The 23,015-nt window shown below is 36.4% G+C and overlaps 1 protein-coding gene across 4 annotated transcripts in view; it reads right to left on the bottom strand.

Moving 5' to 3' along the window:
* mv (lysosomal-trafficking regulator mauve) overlaps positions 1 to 23,015 on the bottom strand; it is a 1,073,830-nt gene that overhangs the window by 951,504 nt on the left and 99,311 nt on the right. For all 4 annotated transcript variants that reach the window (XM_090399251.1, XM_090399254.1, XM_090399252.1 and 1 more), the window contains exon 8: positions 5,946 to 6,159. In XM_090399251.1, coding sequence (XP_090255377.1) covers positions 5,946 to 6,159 — 214 coding nt within the window. The remainder of the gene's footprint in view (positions 1 to 5,945; positions 6,160 to 23,015) is intronic.

The raw sequence follows: 23,015 nt of genomic DNA, 5'->3' as shown, positions 1-23,015 counted from the left end.
CTAATAAACCCAGGTTGCTCTCAGAATCCTTTCATTCTCATATTCTGTCTCTAACCAGCTTCTTTGATATACAAAGTCTAGCCATAAATAATGTTATAACTTGAACAGCACATAAATCTTTAATCTATCGGTAAATCATTTACAGCTTTCAGCACATACGAATCACCATACATATAGCACCACTCAATGTTCGAAATGCTCCCCTTTTGCCATCATGCGTATCCAAAATCTATGAGGCCTCATATCAATGGCAACATGCACAACATCCAATGGAAACGCTGCCACTGCTTGCTCAAGCTGGTGATGCTGTGGAGTCATTTCTTGTAGGCTACTCTCTCAAGCTCCAGCCACAATTTGAAGTCCAATGGATTCAGATCGGGCACATTCACCTCTGACCACTGTTGTGTGCAGAGGCTGAGTCATGTTGAAAGGTCCACTGCTATCATGTTTTTCAGGGACTGTACCACAAGTTCTAGCACAGTGTCTTGATACACTTTGGCAGAGGTTTTGATTCTCGCAAAAAAGAAACTTGGATATCTCCTGATATATTCCTTCCTCACCAAACCATCACTGATGTGGAGTGATGACCTCTATGAATCCTGAGTGCTACGGCACATGCTGAGCAATCATTTGGGACATATACACAATCGTTTAGGCAGTTATATGACAGGTCAATGAGAAAACCTTCTCATCTGTGAAGAGGATATCTCTGTGTCTGTCTTTCACATACCACTGGAAAAGAGGCTTTAATTTTTATCACCCTCTGCCACATACATTTTGTTGTTAAGAAGTGTCAAGTAGAATGATAATAAGCTCTCACCCCCCCCCCCACCTAAATTGTTCACAACATCACTTTCTGTGTTCTCACGGGATTACAGCCCTCACAACCTGTTGTGTCCTAATACAACACAGTTGACCTGTTCTTTGGCAATCAGATATGTCTTCTGTATAGTTATAATGGTTAACAGTCTGACACAAACATCTCACAGATACCGAGTGTTTTTAGGGTGTTGAAAATGACAGGTGGCAGCATTCCAGCTCTGTGAAGTGCTATTACAACTACATGGTTCCCATGATCTCCCCATTGCATGTTAATCCGTGCAACTGCACAAATGCTTCTTTACTCAAACACGTGAGTGTTGGCTGTGCATAGCACCACTAACGGAACAGGGTTCATGCAATTCTATGGGCAGCATGGGAATGTGCTGAAGTTGTAACAGTATTTATAGCAAGACTGTGTACACACTGGCCTGCAGTTTGACACTACTAACTTGGATTCTCCCTTCTTTCTCTTCTTTCCACTCTTCTGTGCCTGTTCCTGTTGCACAAGTCAAGGGTACAGCCAGTTCATTTGCACATTTCCTTAATATATATGGTGATATCCCATTTAATTCCACAGCCTTATTAACATCAAGGTTACTTAAAATTCTAAACACTTCCCATTCTTGTACTGTCAGTTGTCTGTCCTCTTTCATATTCAACATAATTCCTAGCCCCCCCCCCCATATGAAATACAGTAACAAAATACTTGTTTAACATTTCCACCATATATTCAGCATATGTGACTCATAAGCTCTTGTTCCATCTGCAGTAACTAAAGTCAGCCTTCCATATTCACCCTTTCTTCTACTAGCAACATAACTACAAAATTCTCTAGGGCTTTGCTTTGCTGCTTCAGCTAATTTCTTTTTCCGTACTACACTAATCGACTTCCTAATTTGAACCTTACACAAATGCTGCTGACAGGTACCCTATTCTTTACACCTACTCCATAGCATCCTCTTTCTCAGAGGTTCCTGCATAATTCCATGATTCACCCATTTCACTCCTACTTTATTTATCCCCCAAACTTTAGGAATACCATCTAACAGTGCCCTAAATAATTTATTCTGGACCAAATCCCAGGCACTACTGATTTCTCTCCCTTTCAACTGAGTGAGCCACTGCACATCAAAACCACACGATCTCTCTCTCTCTCTCTCTCTCTCTCCACAATTGGTGGCATCGTGGTGACATCTATTATCCATGTATGAGATAAGATTATTAAATCTAACACTAATGCACCATGTGCTGCTCCTCTATATCGACTGCTATCATTCCTCCACTTTCTTCTAATCATAGAATTAGAGCAGCTGCTGACCAATACCCATACACTATCCACATGCAAACACACCAAACTAACTTTCATCAGGTTGCTTCATTCTATCGACCTCTATTCTTTGAAACAATCTCCTCCATTACTGTTTCCCCACTGAGTACAATGTCCCACTACATAAGAAATATATCAACAGACAACATTTTCTCCTTAATCACTCCACACATGGCACTCTAGTGTTAAGAAGTGTCCAGTAGAATAGGTATAGTGTGGGATCAATATATAAAAAAGTACCACAAGAAATAAATTGCCTCACTCACACGTGATCTTTCCTGCTTCCAGTCAATACTTTGATAATTAAAGTCACACATTATTATAACCTGCCTGTCACTCACCAATCTCATCTGTCTGAACATTTCAGAATCTTTTCCCACTGCATTCCCTGGCCTGTAGCAACATTCCCCTAAATATCTAAAATTTGTGCTAACTTCAACTTCACACCAAATGGCCTCAAAGTCATTTGGTGTGAAGTTGAAGTTAGCACCTTGAGAGGACATAACTTTTCTGAACTCATCAGTAATATCCCGCCTCATCTTTTATCTTCTGTCTTTCCGAAAAATGCTATAGCTATCACATTCTATTCCCATAAGCATATTATCCTCTGTTATCACATTCATGTCAGGAAGTGTTTCGCATGTTTATTGTACAGATGGGACTTCTCATTATCATTTGTGTGCTGCTACCGCATTGTGTGTGTGGGGGGTGAGCTGAACTGACGAAAAGTTTATACGGCATGTTAGTTGCAACTCCTTCAGTAGAATTTTATTGCCACTTCCATGCCAGGCTGAAGGATAGTCTCACTGACACAAAGTTTATGTTACATGTTATTTTCAACTCTTTCAGCAGAATTTTATTTTTAAAATTCTACTGAAATCAGCAGTTTCAATTTGAAGTCAGCATTTGTGATCTGTCTTATTGACATCGAAAATTTCAAAAGCAATCAAACAAATACGTAATTGAAAATTTGGATAAATATTAGGACAATTGTTTTAACTTAGATGCTGTGTTTGGTGGCACAACAAATAATTTTCATTGAATCTATGCAGCACAGTTTCTGTGGCAGGGAACGAGTCTCATTAGGTAGTGCCAATTTTATCCCAGCTCTCTAATTGCACTATTTATTGTGCAATTAGAGAGCTGGGATAAAATTTATAATTTATATTTCGCAAATAAATCCCTTTCGATCTATTCTTAAGTTTTTTTTTTTTTTTTTTTTTAATTATGCCCATCATAAATGCAAATATGAAAGTCTAGAGTTTATAGGATATTCTTCTCTCCACCCACAGATACTTATAATACAAGAGCACATATAATATCGCAGATGTACTTTATTCATAATCCATTTTACATAAAGCATTTTTATTCATGTCTATTCTTTCTCTTCCTTATATTTGCTATTTTTTACTTATTTTAGTAAATCAAGAATAGTAACTAATAATCAAATATATCATTCTCTTTAATTATTCTTTTTTAATATATTCTGAAAAGAACATTCCTTTTCACCTATCCCTCCCCTCTCTTCTCAATGTGGGTCTAGTTACAATCGAAGAAACCGTTACAAAAAAGTGGCATGTTCAATGACATGTAGGAATGATAATTTTGCTTGCTTTGCCAGTCTCATGTCTCACTGACACCAATGATTTGTGGGCTGACTAACTCGATCAAGGCTACAAACTCTGCACTCTTATTCCTAATATTCCTTGCATTGATGTATAAGAAGTAGTTTTCCTTTGTACCCCCCTCTTTTCTTCCCACAAATCCTTATCCTATCATCTAGTAAATTAACTCTGTTGATCCCACTGAGGCCATCCCTGCATTCCTATCTTGTCCTCCTCACAATTTTGGTAACATACACTCACAGTCCCACCATCTAGTTTCTGTTTCTCTACTGGTTACACGCTCACCTCTTCTCGTCAACAATATACCCAGTTTCATAACTCAAATGCAGGCCATCTGTAGCACACAGCTCTCTCATACCTTCAAATTTATGTCACACATCAAACAAACGCATCATCAAAAAACAATGAATAAAAATAAGTGAAATGAGATTCATGAGAAGAACTGGAAAATACATATTATTAGACCAAAAAAGGAATGAAGATATTTTTAAAGAACTAAAAATAAAATCAATAGAAGAAAAACTAAACAATTACAAACAAAATTCGATAGAAAATGTAAACCAAATGGTCAACACACGATATTCTAAACAAATAATAAAATATAAACCAATTGGAAAGAGAAGGCTGGGTAGACCTCAAAAAAAAATATTAGATGGATAATGAGACCAGAAGAGATCAATATGGTCTATATTTGTAATTAGTGTTATGATGATGATTAATACTGTAAGTAGGCTAAGGATTTTTGTTATTTTTTAAATTATTATTATTTTGTAACTTTTATTAAATTTTTATCTGATCCTAAAACCCTGCTCCAGAGTCTAAACATGGAACTTTATCTAGCCACTTCAAGCCTCCAACACATAGGGTGGTGGTCCCACACTAAGCAATAATATTCATCTCTCAGCCAGAGACAATCACACAATATCCATGCTCATGGTGGGATTCAAACATGCAGCCCACTGGTTGGAGAGCAGATCTGTTGTCCACTGAACATTCATTGAATAAAATCAAGCAATTAACTGACAGCTGAAAATTAACTTGTAAATTGGGTGAAAAACTGGAACACATATTTAGGATACAACAAAATGTTGTATCCTAAATATGAGCCTGTAAGCAGGGATTTTTTTTTTTAACTTTACTAAATGGGATATATAAGCAAGCAGCAAACTGCTACACTTTCTGATGAGCCAGTTTATTTCTGAAAAATATAGAGTCAACTGTCTCAACACCAACTTGTAAGGGCTACAGGAGGTTTGTTATAGTAGTTTAACTGCTAACACCTTTCTTACCATCATGAATTTCCATTAGAATACTACTAAATGATTCAAGGGTACTGTGTGGGTTGTTTTCTGGGGATTTTTAATAGTTTTAACTAAATAAATTCCTAATTGTGTGTATTTGCTACAGTAAGCCAAAAATTTATTTCTTTTGGGAAAATCTAAATTTGCACCCAAAAACTGTAAACAACCAAAAAATCTTTTTATTTTCATACTCATTATTCAAAAAGGTACAAGTAAATGTTAAAAAATCAGTATGACAAAAACCTTGTTAAATGGCGTAATCAGGGCACAATTTTACAACATGACAAAGATTTTTTACAGAATACATTTAAATAAAACTTATCAAGAAAGGAAATGATAATAAATATTCATCATATTTTGAGGTATGTAAGCATTGTGCCTATGCAAAAATGATCAAAGCTCACAAATACAAACTCACCAAACTCACAGCAAGAGTTGCCTAGGTGCTGAATTTCTGGTCAACAGCTTCACAGGTCTCAATGGTGTTTAAGACTATTGGTACACATCAGCAACTTGGCAGAAACACTCTCAATATATCATGGTAAGAAGTTCACAAGATATCTATTTTTCATAAACATCATGATCTATGATTAATCAGAGATGTATTTTATCAAAAAAATGCTGATCGCTAGCAAAAGCTTTAACGTTTCAAATGCACACACTGTTTGCCGTGACTATAATTGATGTTCAATAAAATAACAATCGATATTTCATATTCTTTTACTGAAACTTTTCAATGCACATTTTAGGCTCTCTTTTTCTCCCTATTAAAAAATTATTATCATTCTTTAAATTTAACTAAGATGCCCTTTTAATTACAAAAATACTCATAATAGTAACAAACAAAATGAAAGTCAAGAGTTTCCTTACTTTCAGATTTTCTCTGAGGAAGCAAAAAGTAGAAGGAGCCTTTAGCATGACAGGCATAAGTATTTTCTGCAAAGTGGATCAAAAGAATACAATCCCAAACAGACTTCAAAAAATTCAGTCGAGGTGGATTTCCAATAAGTTTATAAATGAGAGTAGGTAAGATATCAACAACTTCTACTGGCAAGAAGGCATCTTCATACAGCACAAATGTTTCCTTTAATTAACAATACTGATTTCATTAATATGAACAAACAGCATATATTTTTCACATGTAGCTATATAACATAATAAAAAGTTCAGAATATATAAATATAAAACTCTATGGAAAGTAAAAGACAATGACTTAATAAATTCTTAGAAAGATTTCACGGATCAAGGCTCTCCAAATTTAATAACTAACATAATAATAACTTTATTTTTAGGTGAGCAATACATGTTAATAACATTGGGACAATGTTATTAACATGTATTGCATTAACATGTAAAGACTAAACTGGAGATATGTATCTGTTTGCAAATGATGCAAAGCTAGGAAGAACTATGAGGAGCAGAGAAGATGTGCTCTGCTCCTCACAGCTTCTGCAACCTTAAGAGAATCGCAATCGACTATGGAAGTGGCGAGTGGATCTGTCAATTTAATGTTGCAAAATGTGTGGTCTTGAAATTTGGTGGGAAAGGATGGAAAGAAGAGCATACAATTAATGAATGAATTTTAAAGGAGGTGGAAGAAATGAGAAATCTGGGAATGATGGTAGACAGAGACTTGAAGTTTAGGGGTTACACTACTAATATTTGGGAAACATCACAATGTATGTGGTAACGATGAAGTCATATGGAAGCAAGGAAGTTCTGATTCCTTTCAATAAAGCCATGATCAAATTCCATGTAGTTACTGTGTGCAGATTTTGTTGCATGATTTTCAAATGGCATGAAGATACATGACCCTATCTCATAAGAGAGGTCCAAGAAAAGGTTCACTAAGTCAGTTTTCTAGGTAGCTATGGAATGTGGAATATGAGAACATGCTACTTGCAGAGCCTTGTGAATAGAAGAAAGAGAGGGATGTACTGAGATGTATATGTTAGTGAGGAGTTGTTACCAGATTAAAATACCACATACAAATTTATAGATACAAGCAAGCAGATTCTGCACATGTAATAAAAGACTCTGTTATGAGAAATAAAACAATCAGGTTAAAATTAATCTTTAGACAAATGTGCATAATTTAAACATAAGTGTATGTTATGCATACCAAAATATACCCACATTGTTCCACCCTCCACAGTTTGCTTAAGAAAAGCAAAGAAAAGATTTTTCACAGAGTAGAGGGAGACAGGGGTAGAACAAGAGGCCATCCCTGAATGCTGTATAAGTAGGGTGTAAGCAAGGGATTTTTTTCCCCTCCTCCTACAGAAGTAAAGAGATTTGAGTTTGAATGAGTTCAAGATAATCGCTTTCCAAGGTAGTATGAAGTGCACAGGCATTACCATCAGACCACATGATACATATGCGTAACTGTTCAATGATAGCATCATTCATGTATGGTACAGCTACTATCAATAAGAACTCAAGTGACTGTCAAGCACATTTTTTCCCTCCCACTCTCTCTTTTCACAAGCAAATTAGTCAAATTGAAAAATGACTGAAAAACAGAATTCCTGCTATAAGAAACAAAGATCTTCCAAGGCAAGTTTTATGGTGAAACCACTCAGGTATCCATTAACATTCCCCAAAGTATATATACAAAATATACAGAAACAACAGACAAATAGTATAAAACTTTGGCCTTAGAAGAGGACTTGAATAGATTGCAGGTAAGTGGAACAATCAGTTCAATGTTGCAAAGTATAAGGTTTTGAGATTTGATAAGCAACGATGGGAAGCAAAGTATACAAATGGTGGGGAAACTTTAAAGCAAGTAGAGGAGATGAGAGATCTAGGAGTGATGGTGAACAAGGACCTGAAATTCAGTGGCCACATTACACAAGTTGTGAAGACGTCACATTGGATAATGGCAATGAACCATATGGATTATTGTGCACAGATTTGGTCGCTGGGTTTTCATGGTGATGAGGATATGTTGGAAAGGGTCCAGAGAAGATTCACAAAGATGGTCGGTGGTCTTTGGAATGTAGAGTACGAGGAGAGATCGAGAGAATATAAGTTGTAGAGCCTTGAGAATAGGAGGAAGAGGGGGAATATGATTGAGACATATAAGCTAGTCAAGGGTTGTTATCAGGTTGATATGTAGGAGATTTTTTATGGAATGAAAGACAGAGTAGAACAAGAGGCCATCGCTGATAACTGCATAACGAGGATGTGAACAGAGGAGTGAAGAGTAGGTTCTTTGCCTGGAGAGTGGTTGGTGAGTGGAATGCATTGCCTGAGTGAGTTGTGAATGTAGACACATTAAATCAGTTTAAAGCACGGTTGGATGTGTGCATTGTGTGCAATAGTGTGTACCTCCCATGATGAGTCTCTGACTCCATGGAGATCACATGTTAATAATAATAATATGTGTAATCACAGTATGTCCTGTTAACACTGAAAATAGAAATACAAAAAATACGACTAAACAAATGTATTTCATTATATTATTTCACAAAAAGAAAACATTTTAAATGTGTTGCTAATATTTCATGTTAATAAACACATCCTCACAACCTGAAATAACCAAATTACAGCAAATGACACAATTCATGTTATCTGTTAACATTACTAAGTCTGAGATAATGAATCCTTTAGAACAGATGAAGAGATGCTTAAATCAAACTGAGTGAAGAGTGCTAACTATCAATCTCTCTCTCTCTCACACACACACACACACACACGCACCATATTTACTCGACTATAACTCGTGCTTTTTTCCCAAAAATTAAAGTTAAAAAATTGTGGAGAGAGATATCCAGGGATTTTTAAAAACTAAAACTAAAATTTTCCAGAAAACAACTAGACTTACATTTATAATTTAATCTTCAGTATTCATTATAATTTATAATTGCTAACATTACTTATAAAATGAATGCATTTAAATTTTAATTATCAAGATTATTCACCTTCATGACCTCAATATTAACCTTCATCTCACAATGTATTGGAATCTTTAGCAATAATGCTTCTGTAATTAAACAAAACTGTTTCATTATTGCTTGTCCTTTCATCATTTTGGAATCATATGATCTTTGAGTTTATCAAAACTTTGAGTTAAAAACCAGCACTGTATCTTCAATGTCTGTATATTTCAAGCAAAAATTACCAGTAATTTACAAGACTTGAGATACATTATGAACAATCGTGTATATTATAATAATATTATAATTATAAAGACTCTGCAGAAAATCCACACTAACCATTATACATCCAGTACCTATCATATGCCTTTGTTGCTCATTTGCTCACTGTAAGGGCACACATGACTTTGGGCAAACCATCCCACTCAATCACCATATTCCAAGCAAAAAAAAAAAAAAAAAAAAATCTAGTCTGCACCCTCTTAAAAAACTTCAACAAATCAGTCCTCTGTCTGTTCAACAGGTATTGAAAAATTTTTTCTGAGTCAATTTTGTAAAACTACTTTAGGAAATTAGAAGTTCTATCATGTCCCATCTTGTCTGCCTATCAACTAAGCTTTGAAACCCACACACCTTCAGTCTATACTCACAGAGAGCCAGCAGCTTGTCACTCATCTCTGGATCATCTCCACCACCCCCTGAACCCTAAGAAATCTAGGTGACCAAACATGTGCACAGTACTCAAGATGAAAACAAATCATAGTCTTATAAAAAAGGGAAAATAATGTTCCTTCTTTGCTTGTGAGTTTTTCAACATCCAAATAATCCTTTGAGCTATTTGAAAACCAGGTGACCAAATCTGTGCCTTTTTGCTTCTGTATGTCAATGACCTCCTCATTATTTGAGGAGGTCATTGACATACAGAATATGGTGGGATGTTCTTGCAATTTTAGCAATCTGACCCCTAAACTTCAAGGAAGGTGGAAGAGATTTCTCATCTCCTCCATCTGCTCTACTTCTCATAACCCTTCCAAACTTTGCACAATTGGCAAACAACTGCACATCTCCAGTTAAGCCAGTCCCAATGTCATTAACATCCAAGTTAAACAATAATGGTCCAAAAACAGATCCCTGTGGCAATGCACTAGTGACCTTCTTCTTTTGGGATACTGCTCCTTCATACACAATTTGCTCATACCTGTGTGACAACTAATCAGCTATCCAACTTACTAGTCTGTTATCTTATCTCATCTGTTTCAGTTAAGCTACTAGCTTTTCATGTGGCAGTATATCAAAACCCTTAGCAAAGGCCAGCAGTATCATGGTATAGCTATTTGCATTATCTAATTCCACTTTCATAGTGCTAGAAGCTGTGAGCAATTTAGTAAGGTAGGATCTACCTTTTACAAGGCCATGCGACCCCCCCCCCCAAGCAGAGTACCATGTTCCTATTCGCCCACTGGATATTACTTTTAACCAACTTTTCTATGCTTTAAAAAATTGGATTGTAATTAATCTGCTACATCTATTTTGAAGCAATCTTTATGTAATATAACTATTTTACCCTCTTTCAACTCCCTTGGTACCTTGCCAGAGCTGAGACATTATATTAAACAACTGCATCAGAGATACTGCCAGTTCTCTAGCACATTCTTGTAGCAGATGGATCCAACATGCCATTCAGCCCCACTGCTGTATTCATCGTCATCAAATTCCTGATATGTATCCTCAGAGGTGTATAAGAGATGATAATACTACATGAAAAATTTACATCATTACCAACTTCCAATTTGACAATTTTTCTCTAAATTAATCTGTTATCTGTCACAACTCCATTATTAAGCATAACTTATGTTTCTCTTCCAAGGCACCTCTTACTTTATCAGTCTAACTAAATCTTTATCTTCCTCTGCATCTTTTTAATACCATCCTAGCAAAGAACACTTGTTTATGAACCTTTCCTCTCCCATTATGTTTAAGTGAACATACCATCTGAGATTAGCTCTGCTAATGCAATTTTTAATGCTAACAATGTCATGTTCTTTCTTAATGCCCTCATTTTTAATATGATATTGCCAATGATCCCATCTATTCACCTTCCTTAATCTTTCTCAGAACTCTCATATCTGTGGTCTGAGATGTTGGCAAATTTAGTATATAAATAGGCAGCAGAATTAGCCATCTTTACTAGAAATTGTGCCTGAAAAACTGAAATGACTTACTTCTTCTATAGGTTCTCCATTTAGAATGCAGCTGATGTTTTTAATGTTTCTGCTTTTTTTGCATACCAAATTGATCACAGCAGTTTTTCAATTTAGTTATCAGGGAATCCTGTAGACTTGTACTGGATATATTTCTATATATTGTATAAAGTAAATGGCCAAGATTAACACCACCAATTTTGATATCAGGTTTAATACCACTTTCCTTCACAGTGTGATCCATATAGATAATGGATAACAATGGAGATAATGTGCACCCTTGTCACAAACCAGATTTAACATCAAACCATCTTCCTGTACTTCCTTCAATTCTAACTGCTGACTTACAACAGGTGGACTCTGTACTGCTCATTATGATGTCCCTTTTACACCATATAGCTGTCAAGTTTTGAAGAGCTTTTCTCCCGGTACCTTGTCATACATCTTTTCAGATCCACAAAACCTAAATACAAAGCCTTGTTATATTCCCAAGGTTTCTCAACTATTTGTCTTCAAGAGAAAATTTGATTCTCACAACCTTTATTTGGCCTGAATCCAGTTTGTTCTTCTCCAATCTTCTTTTCCAAAATTTTTCTTAGCAATTGTACTTGTATAAATCTTATTAGGAACACTCAGTAGTGAAATTCTTCTGTAATTCACATAGTCAGGCTTTTTTTTTTTTTTTTCCTATTTATAAACTGGAGTAGAGCACTCATAGAGAACTCTACTCCCATCACCCAGAATTTGATCTTCTAACTAGGACTTCTAATTATACAGTGTAGGCAATGTAAAACTTTTTATACCCCATATTTGAGAATATGTGGTCGATAATCATCTACTCCAGCAACCTTTCCACATAACATCTTTTTGATGGCTTTTTCTACTTCTACTACTGATATGTAGTGCTCTATGCACATTGATATTATTTAATGTCTTAAGCATGTCCAGTTCATCCACCCATCAATTTTCACATTAGCAACTACAGAATCTCCACCTGGATGAAATACCTGAAGTGATCGCTTAGTAAAGTTATCCTTCTATAATAATATTTCCTCTTCCTCACTACAGAATAAAAAAGTCTTTTGGATTCTTTCACCTGCTTAGCTATTTTTCTCTCATAATTTGATTTCAGTTCTGTAGCTGAGTTGGGTTTGGATGAGCTCTTTGCTTGGTAAGACTAAGGTTCAAATCCCATTTATGACATTAGTAACCTTTATCAGTTGTTTATAATCAAATGACGAGTTAATTGGTTGCAAGCAGAGGCAGAAGGCATTTACCCTAAGTGATCACTTAGTAACTCAACTTTTCTTCTGCTTATGTCACTTTCTTACTGTTAGCACTGAATAAAGTTATCCTTCTATAACAATCTTCTTCCTTGCTACAGAGAAAAAAAAAAAAGTCTTTTGGATTTCCTTTGACCTACTTGGCTAATTTTCTCTCATAATCCTATTTCAGCCTCTATAACTCAGTCAGTTTAAATGAGACCTTTGGTTGAAAGACTGGGTTCAAATCCTGTTTACGATGTGAAGAACCTTTATCAGGTGTTTATAATTAAATGATAAGTTAATTGGTCTCATACAGAGGCAGAATGGATTTTTCTCCTAGAAACTCAGATTTTTCATCCCTCAAACCAGCAAGCCAGCCAGAAGAACATGCAATATACAGGCATAGGACACTATGGGAATATGGTTTTGGATGCCTGCATAGAAAAGTGTGGACCTATGCATGAATGTAAATCAGGAAGGAAGGAAGTAATCTAATTTTGCCTTTCTTACCAAGCTAGTGATCATTCTTATCTGCACTTTGTACTGCCTCAGAGCATAAATTAAAGATGCCAAGAAATTATATGCTTGGTTTCATTCTTTATTATTACATGACACCTACAAGGAGTTCACAGACTCATTGCAGGAGAGCTCTCTGCTTTACTTCGCTAATCTCATCCTGTCCACTATTCTCATAAACATCATCTACTGCCTATCATCACCAACAACAGTATTTTTTGTCTGGGTTCCATCTGTGCATGTGTTCCAAAGGCCGATTTTTGTGTATGCAGGTGAAAAACCTGAGTTTCTGGGAGAAAAAGCCCTGCTACCACCGTACGAGATCAGCTAACTCACCTTCAGTTGAAATAGTCCATATAAGGATTCCTCTCAACATGACAAGAAACAAACCCAGATCTTTTCTAATAAAAGGGTGCAATGTTCTGCTGTTCACAACTGGACTACTTGTATATACAGGGTGTTCGGGATAAATTTGACAGTTTCGTAAGGAAAAAGAAAATCTTCTTTGTATCTATTAAATTTAATGAATTGACAAAAAAACATTACAGGCAGAGTTAATTACAATACTATCAACAAGATTTACTCAAAATAACCACCATTAGCATCGATCACAGCTTCAATTCTGCTTCGGAACCTCGAACAAGCTGATGCTACAGTCTCCCTGGGAAGGGCCGCAAAAACTGTTTTAATTTTATCCATTAACTGGGCTTTTGTATTACTGGAAGTGCGATTGGTGTCTTTTTCAACTGCGCCCCATACAAAATAATCCATGGGGTTAAGGTCTGGGGAGTTTGGAGGCCAAACATTTGGACTGGTGAAGTCGTAGAAATTTTCAGACAACCATTTTTGACTTTTCCCAGAGGTGTGGCAAGGGGCCGAATCCTGCTGCCATACATACGGCCTACCATTGGCTACCCTTGTTATCCAGGGCTTGACTACAGTTAGCAACTCCACGAACAAAGCCCGAATTCCAATGCCAGGGTTCTTCAACACCTGTTCCTGCAGATTTGCGAGGAATTCTGCTGTACGAACGCAATCAGATCGTCTGCTAGGGATCTTTCTTCTTGCTACATCCTCGTAGTCACCATTGCAAGTCTCTAGTTCATGCCTGATTGTTTTTACTGTATTCAGGGAGCATTGGGCAGCAGTCGTAATATCCTTATTTTGATGGCAGGCACGAATCATCATGATACAAGTTATTCTCTTCCATGATTCAGGTGGGTTCCAGCTATCCATCCTTTCTGACATCTTGTATATGAATGAAGAAGGGTTCAAACTTTTAAATGAAGAGAAGTGTGTGTTAATACATGTAACTTACGGAAAAATATAATTAATTATAAATATGTCAAATTTATCCCGAACACCCTGTAGAGGCTAATGACTTCACATCGATTGCCTTGGTATCCCATAATGCAATGAACATATCCTTACAGACATGTAGAATGCTATGCATTTATGGGAAGGGCCACTGCCCAGACTGCTTTCGATCTTTATTGAGGTCTCATCAGTGGGAGTCAGATCTAGAAGTGATACCAACATTGAAGTAATGCAGAAGTCATATTTCCATATACAAGGCCTTCCCATATACATGTCTGTAAGGGTATGTGCAGTGCATCATGGGATACAAAGGCAATTGATATGAAATCATTGGAGACTCTATATACAAGCAGCCCAGTCATTTCACGACTTCACACGCAAACTTTGTTTGCTTACACTCAAATAAAGGAGGAAACCAAGAATGTAATTTCTTGGCATCTTTAATTTATAATATAACAAAGTGAAAAAACATTCAACATCTGCTCATGAGTATGGTGATTACTTTTTTTTCTATATTCGCTCCACAAAGGTTTTTTTTTTTTCCTTCCCCGGCTTCTGCTGTCATACTCATTGACTTCACTGTACTTGCTTTATGACTTGGGTATGTCAGTCTGATAATACTTCTCTCAAACACACTTGACCACCTCCTACACACTACTTGATATGAAATCATTGGTCTAGATTCTTAAGACATTACACTGCTCTAAGCTGTGCCATGTTTAGCAATCTCCCAGAATAAGACTGCATAATCATGTCCCCAAAATGAGTCAGTGTCTACTATGTTTATGTATATATCTTCTGAAGCTCTTACTAGATCCCACACTTTCAAACCTTCGGTCCCCTCCATAATATGCTGTTTCAGGTAATTATCCCTTAGTAACTGCATAAATTTCATTCAGAGCCCTTTCCACTCTTCAATCTACATCCCCACAGCTGAAGTGTCCCAAAATAACTGATGGCCCACTTATTTTGCTAAATCCTGCTGACCGCACACCATCGTCTGTAGTAGCAACCAACAAAATATTTTATTAGAATCTATCTCACACCAGATAGTCTCAAATGAACCAACTTTCTAAGACCTAAAATCCACGTTATCTTCTATTTATGATGGCTCAAGATCTTCGGTTATCATCATCAATCCTTTTCCTGTATCATTCCTGTATCCTCCAAGAAAAAACAATACCCCTTATATTCAATCCTTGTAACTATATCATTTTCTGTCAACCAAGTCTCAATTATCATCAATTACTGATGTCGATAATTTTTGTTACAGTTCGGTTGTCCCATGCCAAAAACTGCTCTCCATTATTTCTGATATTCCTAGCATTAATGTAAATGCATTACAGTTACTACTGCATAAATCATTAACATTACATTCAGATTTAAAACATGTGAAATTGCATTCAAAACCATAATCATTTCACACACAGCTTCATTTGTCCTCAATTTGACAGCATCCTCACTGGTATTTCCGATCTCTGACTTTTGTCCTTTCAGCCTCTCAGTGAACAACTCTCTCTCTCTTACTAGAAATAACTTCAAAACCATGCAAATAGAGTCCATCAGGCATATACAAGTCCTATCATCCATCAATTTCACTCCATACATCTATAAACAGTAGACCAATCCTCCTGCACAATCTTCTCATTGATTCATGAGAAATTGTGGCCCTTCTCAATTCAGTAATATCCTACCAAGGCAACAGACTAGCAATATTCACTCTCTCACCCTTCTTTTACACTTCTACAAGTAACTCTTGCATATCTCCTCTAATTGCATATTTCTCGCTGTTCAAATCTTTTATGCCTGCCAAATGATCAACTCTTTCACTTATGATAAGAATGGGAAGCATGTTTTCTTCACATTCTCATTAAATATACTTTTTGTCATTGAATCTCCATACAATACCTGCTCCTTAGTCTCAAATTCTCTCTCTCTTCAATACTTTCCCCTTTCACTTATTCTTTCATTCTCCCTCCTGCCATGTCAGACAAAAATTGTTCCTCAAATCTTCTGAACTCAAATTTTATTCTGTAAAGATCACTACATAAGCTCAAACTAATTTTTCTCCCTGCACTACTTTCAGCACTTTCGCTGTCTTGCTTTACATGATTAATATTAGTTACTTTACTTTTGACACAACTGCTGTCATTTTTCTCACACATACTGGAGCTACATAAAATGCTTTTTAAACAATATCACATAATTAAATTCACAAACAAGTAAAATCAACTACAGTTGCAAGAAATATATGTGTATGTGTGTATGTCAGGAGTATCAGAAAAAAACGGGTAGAGTTTGTTGCCTTAGTCAATATTTTGTGACCATATCATCATCAAATTCCTGACATGTACTCTCAAGGGTTGTACAGGATATGATAGTACTACATGAAAAATTTATATCATTACTAACTTCTTACCTACAATTTTCTGCCAAATCAATCTGTTACCTGTCAAAGTTACAACATGGTCAGATCTTATATTTATATATCTATCTTCTAAGGAACTTTTTACCATATCAATCCACCCATATCTTGGTCTTCCTCTGGGTCATTTTCCTGCCAACCTGGCAGAGAACACTTGTTTTGCTAATCTTTCCTTGCCCATTCTGATTAAGTGACCATACCACCTGAGATTAGCACTGCTAATGCATTCCTGGATGCTGACAATATCAAGTTCTTTCCTAATATTCTCGTTTTTAATATGATATTGCCATTGATGCCATCTGTTCACGCCTATAATCTTTCTCAGGACTCTCATATCTGCGGTCTCTAGTCTTTGGTCAGCTGTTTTACTTCTGACCCAGCTCTCAGATCCATAAGTTAAAATTGGTTTGCACACTGTCTTGTATACAGCTAATTTAGTGTTTTGACTAATTTCTCTCTTATTCCATATAAATTTATTCAGTTGATTTCCTACAATACTAGTTTTGTTGATTCTTTGTCTATTTCTATATTTAATTAACCATCTTCACTAAAATTCGTGCCTAAGTAGCTAAAATGTTTTATCCTTTCTTTTAGGCTTACACGGTGATCCAAATGCATTTTTGAAAATTATGGTGACAACTACCGTGTTTGAATAAAAACTTTAGTTTAATATAACTAAAATCTACATTCGACATTTTTTTTTAATTTATTTATTTTTTTTCTTACCAGAGGTCAGGCCGACAATTGTTGAAGCAGTTGGTCAGTGTCTTTAACACAAACCAGTTTGAATGTAGTGTAGCTGGTTTTCTGTGTATAGTTGTATGCTCAATAAGATTACCTTGGCATAAAGGTCGAAATGTCGAATGTAGATTTTAGTTATATTAAACTAAAGTTTTATTCAAACACAGTAGTTGACTCCATAATTTTCAAAACTGAAATGTTTCACTTGTTCTATAGGTTCTTCATTCACAATGCAGCTGATATTTTCAATGCTTCTGCCTATTTTCATTGTCTTTGTATTTTTATTGCTGACCTTCATACCATATCTATTACAAAACAGTTATTCAATTTAGTCAGGGAATCTTGCAGACTTGTAGTGGATTTATTTAGAAGTATAACATCATCCGCATAAAGCAAGGATCTGATATTAACTTCTCCAATTTTGATATCAGGTTTCATACCACTTTCCTTCATAATGTAATACATATAGATAATGAATAACAGAGGTAATAATGTACATCTTTGTCTGACACCAGATATAACATCAAACCATCTCCCTGAACTTCCTTCAATTCTAACTGCTGACTTACAACTCAAATAAAGACTAAGTATTGCTTGATATAATGATCCACTGACACCGCACAACTGTAGCGTTTTGAATAGCTTATTTCTTGGCACCTTGTCATATACTTTTTACATATCTGCAAAACTTAAACACAGATCTTTGTTATATTCCCATTACTTCTCAAACCATTTGGCGTAAAGTGAATATCTGATCCTGAGAGCCTCTATTTGGCCTGAATCCAGCTTGTTCCTCACCAAGCTTCTCTTCCACAATCCTGAATCAATCTTTCTCAAGTATACTGGCTTACCAGGAACACTCAGTAGAGAAATACCTCTGTAATTCTCACAATCAGTTTTATTTCCCTTTTTATATATGGGTACTATTGAGAGCTCTACTCCAATCATCTGGAATTCGTTCTTCTGTCCAGGCCCTCTGAACTATGCAGTGTCATCATCATCATCATCAAATTCCTGCCATGTACCCTCAAGGGGTGTACAGGATATGACAGTACTACATGAAAAAATTACATCATTACTAACTTCCTATCCACAATTTTCCTCCAAATCAGTCTGTTACTTGTCAAGACTCCAACATTTTCAGATCTTATATTTCTATCGTCTAAGGCACTTTGTACCGTATCAATCCACCTATATCTTGGTCTTCCTCTGGGTCGTTTTCCTGCCAACTTGGCAGAGAACACTTGTTTTGCTAATCTTTCCTCTCCCATTCTATTTAAGTGACCATACCATCTGAGATTAGCTCTGCTAACGCATTCCTGGATGCTGACAATGTCAAGTTCTTTCCTAATATCCTCATTTTTAATATGATATTGCCATTGATGCCATCTGTTCACGCCTCTAATCTTTCTCAGGACTCTCATATCTGCGGTCTCTAGTCTTTGGTCAAGTGTTTTACTTCTGACCCAGCTCTCAGATCCATAAGTTAAAACTGGTTTGAACACTGTCTTGTATACAGCTAATTTAGTGTTCCGACTAATTTCTCTCTTATTCCATATAAATTTATTCAATTGACTTCCCACCATACCAGTTTTGTTGATTCTGTTGTCTATTTCTATATTTAATTTCCCATCTTCGGTAAAAATTGTGCCTAAGTAGCTGAAATGTTTTACTTGTTCCACAGGTTCTCCATTCACAACACAGTTGACATTTTCAATGATTCTGCCTATTTTCATTGTCTTTGTCTTATAATTGCTGACCTTCATACCATATCTATTACAACAGCTATTCAATTTAGTCAGAGAATCTTGCAGACTTGTAGCGGATTTATTTAGAAGTATAACATCATCTGCATAAAGCAAAGAGCTGACATTAACATCTCCAATTCTGATATCAGGTTTAATACCACTTTCCTCTTTCCTTCATAATGTGATCCATATAGATAATGAATAACAGAGGGGATAATGTACATCCTTGTCTCACACCAGATTTAACATTAAAACCATCTTCCTGTACTTCCTTCAATTCTAACTGCTGATTTACAACTCAAATAAAGACTAAGTATTGCTTGATATAATGCCCCATTGACACCATATAACTGCAGCGTATTGAATAGCTTCTCTCTTGGCACCTTGTCATATGCCTTTTCCAGAACGATAAAACTTAAATACAGATCTTTGTTATATTCCCATGCTTTCTCGACTATTTGTCATAAAGTGAAGATCTCATCCTGACAGCCTCTATTTGGCCTGAATCCAGCTTGTTCTTCACCAAGCTTTTCTTCCACAATTCTTCTCAACCGTTCCTCAAGTATACTTGCGTAAATCTTGCCAGGAACACTCAGTAGGGAAATACCTCTGTAATTCTCATATTCAGTTTTATTTTATATATGGGTACTATGAGAGCTCTACTCCAATCATCGGGAATTCGTCTCTCTGTCCAGGCTTTCTGAACTATGCAGTGCAGCCACTGTAAGACTTTTATACCACCATACTTCAGCATTTCTGGTCGAATATCATCTACTCCTGCTGCCTTTCCACATTTCAAGTCTTTGATGGCTTTTTCTACTTCAAGTATGGATATGTATTCCTGACTGCATGCCTGGTCAGTGTTTTTTATCACTGTGCTGTCATCACTGCTTCTTTCATTTAGCAGTTTTTCAAAGTAATTACTCCATACTTCAAGGATATCTTTTTCTCCTGTTTTCATGTCACCTTTATCTTCTCTATCTCCTTTTACAGCACTCTTTCCTACATTCCTAAGCTTCTTCAACAACCTCCAGAATATTTTGCTTGTTCTTGTTATATTCCCATGCTTTCTCGACTATTTGTCATAAAGTGAAGATCTCATCCTGACAGCCTCTATTTGGCCTGAATCCAGCTTGTTCTTCACCAAGCTTTTCTTCCACAATTCTTCTCAACCGTTCCTCAAGTATACTTGCGTAAATCTTGCCAGGAACACTCAGTAGGGAAATACCTCTGTAATTCTCATATTCAGTTTTATTTTATATATGGGTACTATGAGAGCTCTACTCCAATCATCGGGAATTCGTCTCTCTGTCCAGGCTTTCTGAACTATGCAGTGCAGCCACTGTAAGACTTTTATACCACCATACTTCAGCATTTCTGGTCGAATATCATCTACTCCTGCTGCCTTTCCACATTTCAAGTCTTTGATGGCTTTTTCTACTTCAAGTATGGATATGTATTCCTGACTGCATGCCTGGTCAGTGTTTTTTATCACTGTGCTGTCATCACTGCTTCTTTCATTTAGCAGTTTTTCAAAGTAATTACTCCATACTTCAAGGATATCTTTTTCTCCTGTTTTCATGTCACCTTTATCTTCTCTATCTCCTTTTACAGCACTCTTTCCTACATTCCTAAGCTTCTTCAACAACCTCCAGAATATTTTGCCACCTTCTTGATATTTATTTTCTATATTCTTGCCAAAGTCCTTCCATGACTTTTGTTTAGCTAGTTTTACACACTGTTTAGCTTTCTTTCATTTGTCTCTGTATTCTGTAAGAGTAAAAGCTGACTTATTTGAAAGGAACTTTTGATATGCTTTCTTCTTTTCCTTCACTGCCTCTTTAACTTCCTGTGTCCACCAGGGAGTTCTGATTTTTTTATCAATGCACACAACCTCGCCACATGCCTCTCTGGCAGAATCAATCAATGTTTTCTTCAGAGTTTGCCACTGAATCTCCAAGGTTTGATTCCTGTTCTCAAACTCTTTCATTTTCTTTTCAATAATCTTTCTGTATTTTAGTCTACAGTTAACATCTGAGAGCTGCTCAACTTTTATTCGCTTTAAAACTTTCTTACATGTTATTCTTCTTAATATGAAATTCAATTTTATCCTGCTCAAAACTAAATAGTGTAGCCTTGCTTTGCATGGCATCTTGAAACATCCAGCCAAAGCCAACGCTGCAATAAAAACGAAGAGTGTTAAAGCACGTAGGACTGCTGAAGAAGAAAAGATCTTCGCTGCTCATGAGATTGAGTTGACAGCTTGAGGGATAAAGAAAATCATCTATGGTGTCCTGCACCAGGGAGAAACATCACTATCAAAAATAACATAGTCAATGAGACTTTTCTTATTCCTTGCCTCTTCTCTCCATGTGAATTTGTCTACATTTTTATGTTGGAACATGGTGTTAGTAATAACCAGTCCATGTCCTGAGCAGAAATCCAACAAGTATTTGCCATTATTATTAGCTTTGCTCTTTTCTCCAAATTTTCCCAAAATATTTTTGTATGTCTGACAATCATTTCCTACTCTGCTATTTAGATCCCCAACTTTTCATTTTTCTTTGTCTGTTGCTTTTTCTAAAGCCTCAAAAATTTCCTCCACTTCTAACTTACGAGAACCTTCTGAGGGACCATAGGCACAATTAAGTCTCATTGTCCAGTTCCCCATTCTCATATTTGCCCACATCATTCTACATGAAATTGCCTGCCATCCAAGAAGATTAGCCTCATATTTAGTGTTGAATACTACGGCTAATCCTTCTTTTCCTTGATTGTCATTGCTGAATATAACATTTTGTATTTATTGCTCAGAAAGATCTCACCAGTTTTTGTCTTTTTTGTTTCAGTCACCCCTATTATGTTGATCTGGTACTTATCTAATTCCTCAGCTAGCTCCATTTCTTTGCCATTCAGGCTTCTTATTTCGATAGTACCAATCTTCAATTCTGGTGATATTGAGTTGGGGAGTGTTTTAGGATTTGTCCCAATAGCTGACTTTTCACTGTTCGCCTTGGTTCCCTGGCGAAAACAACGGGAGCCTTGATTAACCGGGCGACACCCCAGCCGGCATGAAATTCTATCATGTTGTACCATCATTTAATATTGTGGTTTAAGACAATAAGAATAAATTTGGTCGGCTAAATCCCAAATTGCCAGCCCATTCTCGTTCGTTCAGTATCAAGGTGCAACTAACAGGGTGCACCACGAGAAGGTGAGGATTGGACATTAGGTCAGAAGCCCTGGTCGGTTCTCCACATTCCTTTAAAGGCTATGTGGAGGTCTCCTCTCAGTTATACAGCTTTGACCCTTTGCGACCTCAGATTTAGGAATTAGTGAGACCTGGCTTTCAGAATCAGACCTACTAACTGGTATCGAGTGTCATGGGTACAGTATTTTTAGGAAGGATAGAGTGGGTAGGAGAGGAGGGGGTGTATTGCTAATGATATTTAATGACTTACATCCAGTTAGATTTGAGACCTATGAATGTAGTAATACCACTAACAATATTTCATGTGGCAGTGAGAGTTTGAAGCCATCTGGTGTGAGGTGGAATCTAACAAGACAAATTACATAGTGGGATGTTGTTACAGACATGGTAAATCGGTTGCTGGTGATGAAGAAATGCATCCCCAAATAGAAAAGGTGAGCGCGTAAAGTGTAATCATAATGGGAGATATTAATTATCCAAGTATTGATTGGGTAGCAGTAGAATCTCTTGAGAAGAATGAAAATGCATTTATTGAGCTGTTGCGGGACAACTTCCTCAAGCAGCATGTGACAGAAGGAACTCAAGGTCAAAGAGTGTTAGATTTGATTATAGTGTCATTGGGGCCTTTCAGTTAA

This window comes from Typopeltis vanoorti, chromosome 10 (assembly GCF_054136105.1).
Source record: "Typopeltis vanoorti isolate ZY-2024b chromosome 10, IOZ_Tvanoo_1.0, whole genome shotgun sequence".
Taxonomy (NCBI): Eukaryota; Metazoa; Arthropoda; class Arachnida; order Uropygi; family Thelyphonidae; genus Typopeltis; species Typopeltis vanoorti.
Note: the sequence above shows the minus strand (reverse complement) of the source record. Positions and strands in the feature narration are given on the sequence as shown.